This window comes from Nothoprocta perdicaria, unplaced genomic scaffold (assembly GCF_003342845.1).
Source record: "Nothoprocta perdicaria isolate Ctin4 unplaced genomic scaffold, notPer1 scaffold_103, whole genome shotgun sequence".
NCBI classification, from domain to species: Eukaryota; Metazoa; Chordata; class Aves; order Tinamiformes; family Tinamidae; genus Nothoprocta; species Nothoprocta perdicaria.
This window is the reverse complement of record NW_020454128.1, coordinates 599503-600704: the sequence shown is the minus strand read 5'-3', so window position 1 is coordinate 600704 and position 1202 is coordinate 599503. Positions and strand designations below refer to the sequence as shown.

The 1202-nt window shown below is 69.6% G+C and overlaps 1 protein-coding gene across 1 annotated transcript in view; it reads right to left on the bottom strand.

Moving 5' to 3' along the window:
- BIN3 (bridging integrator 3) overlaps nt 1-53 on the bottom strand; it is a 21476-nt gene extending 21423 nt beyond the window's left edge. Inside the window, exon 1 of the mRNA XM_026043006.1 lies at nt 12-53. Coding sequence (XP_025898791.1) covers nt 12-19 — 8 coding nt within the window. The 5' untranslated portion in view covers nt 20-53. The remainder of the gene's footprint in view (nt 1-11) is intronic.
- Between the last annotated feature and the right edge of the window lie 1149 nt (nt 54-1202).

Sequence of the window (1202 nt, the reverse complement as noted above, 5' to 3'; positions counted from 1 at the left end):
CGGGCACTCACCAGCTCATGGTCCCCGCCGGCCCGGCGCCGCTGCCGGAAGTCCCGGCGCCTCCGCCACGCCCCTTCCGCCCGCCGCCATGACGACACGGCGGGGCGGGCGGGCGAGGGGAGGGTTAAGCCGCGCCGTGACGTCAGGTGGCGTGACGTCAGCGGCGGGACGTGATGTCATAGTCAGGCGGCTAAGGCTGCAGGCCCGGCGGGGTCCGCAGGCCCTGCCTTCCCGCTGGGCACAGCGGAGCAAAGGGGACGGGGACGGACACGGGGACGGGGACGGACACGGGGACGGACCCGGGCACAGGGCCCCACGCTCAGCACGTGGGAGGAAATTGCACTTCGGGAGCTATTTCCAGAAAGGAAACTGCACCAAAAAAACCCAAAATAACAAAAAGTGTCCTCGGTTGCAACGCAAAACACGGGAAACTCGGGCAAACGGCTTCCCGCGGGCCGCCCTCAAAGAGCCAGAACCGAGGCGGCCACGGCGGCGGGACGGGGCTGGGGCAGAGCGGGGCTTTTGGGGCGGAAAAGCGGCAGATTGGGGCCGCTGGGCAGGGCGGGGGTGACGCGGGGCGGACGCGGCGCCGCAGAGCTGAACCGTCACCCATGGGTGTCCCCTGGTCCCCCGCAGCCGCGTCCCGGCGGGAAAGGCCAGTCCCAACTCTCCAGGACTCCCGGGAATGCCGGCGGCTCCGGGCGGGAGCCGCGTTGGGCCCTTGCCCGGGGCCCGGTGGCGGGCGCAGGCAGCCCCGGCCCGGGTGCCGATGCCGGACCGGGAACGCCGTCGGGAAGCGCCGTATCCCGGCGAGCTCCGGAGGGAGGGCAAGGCCCGGCAGCGGGGACACGGGCACGCTGAGCGCCGGCGCGGTGTGCCCGCGCAGCCGGGGCCCGTCCGGCGCCGCGCGCCAGGCCGCCCCCGCTCCGCTCCGCTCCGCATTAAGGGCTGAGGCGGCAGATCCGCTTTCCGCCGCCGTTATCCCAGCCGGCCGCAAAATGGTGCCGGGAGCGGCACGCGGGGCGCCCGGAGCGCCGGGCCGGCCTGCGCGCGCAACTGAAGGAGAGGGGACTGAGAAAACGTCGGGTTATTTTTAAAAATCATACCAAAAAAATAATAAAATACAACACTAGAAAAAGGTACAAACAGATTCCAAAGTCGTCTGTAAAGAGGCACAGCGCCTGCCATCCTACACATTTCCA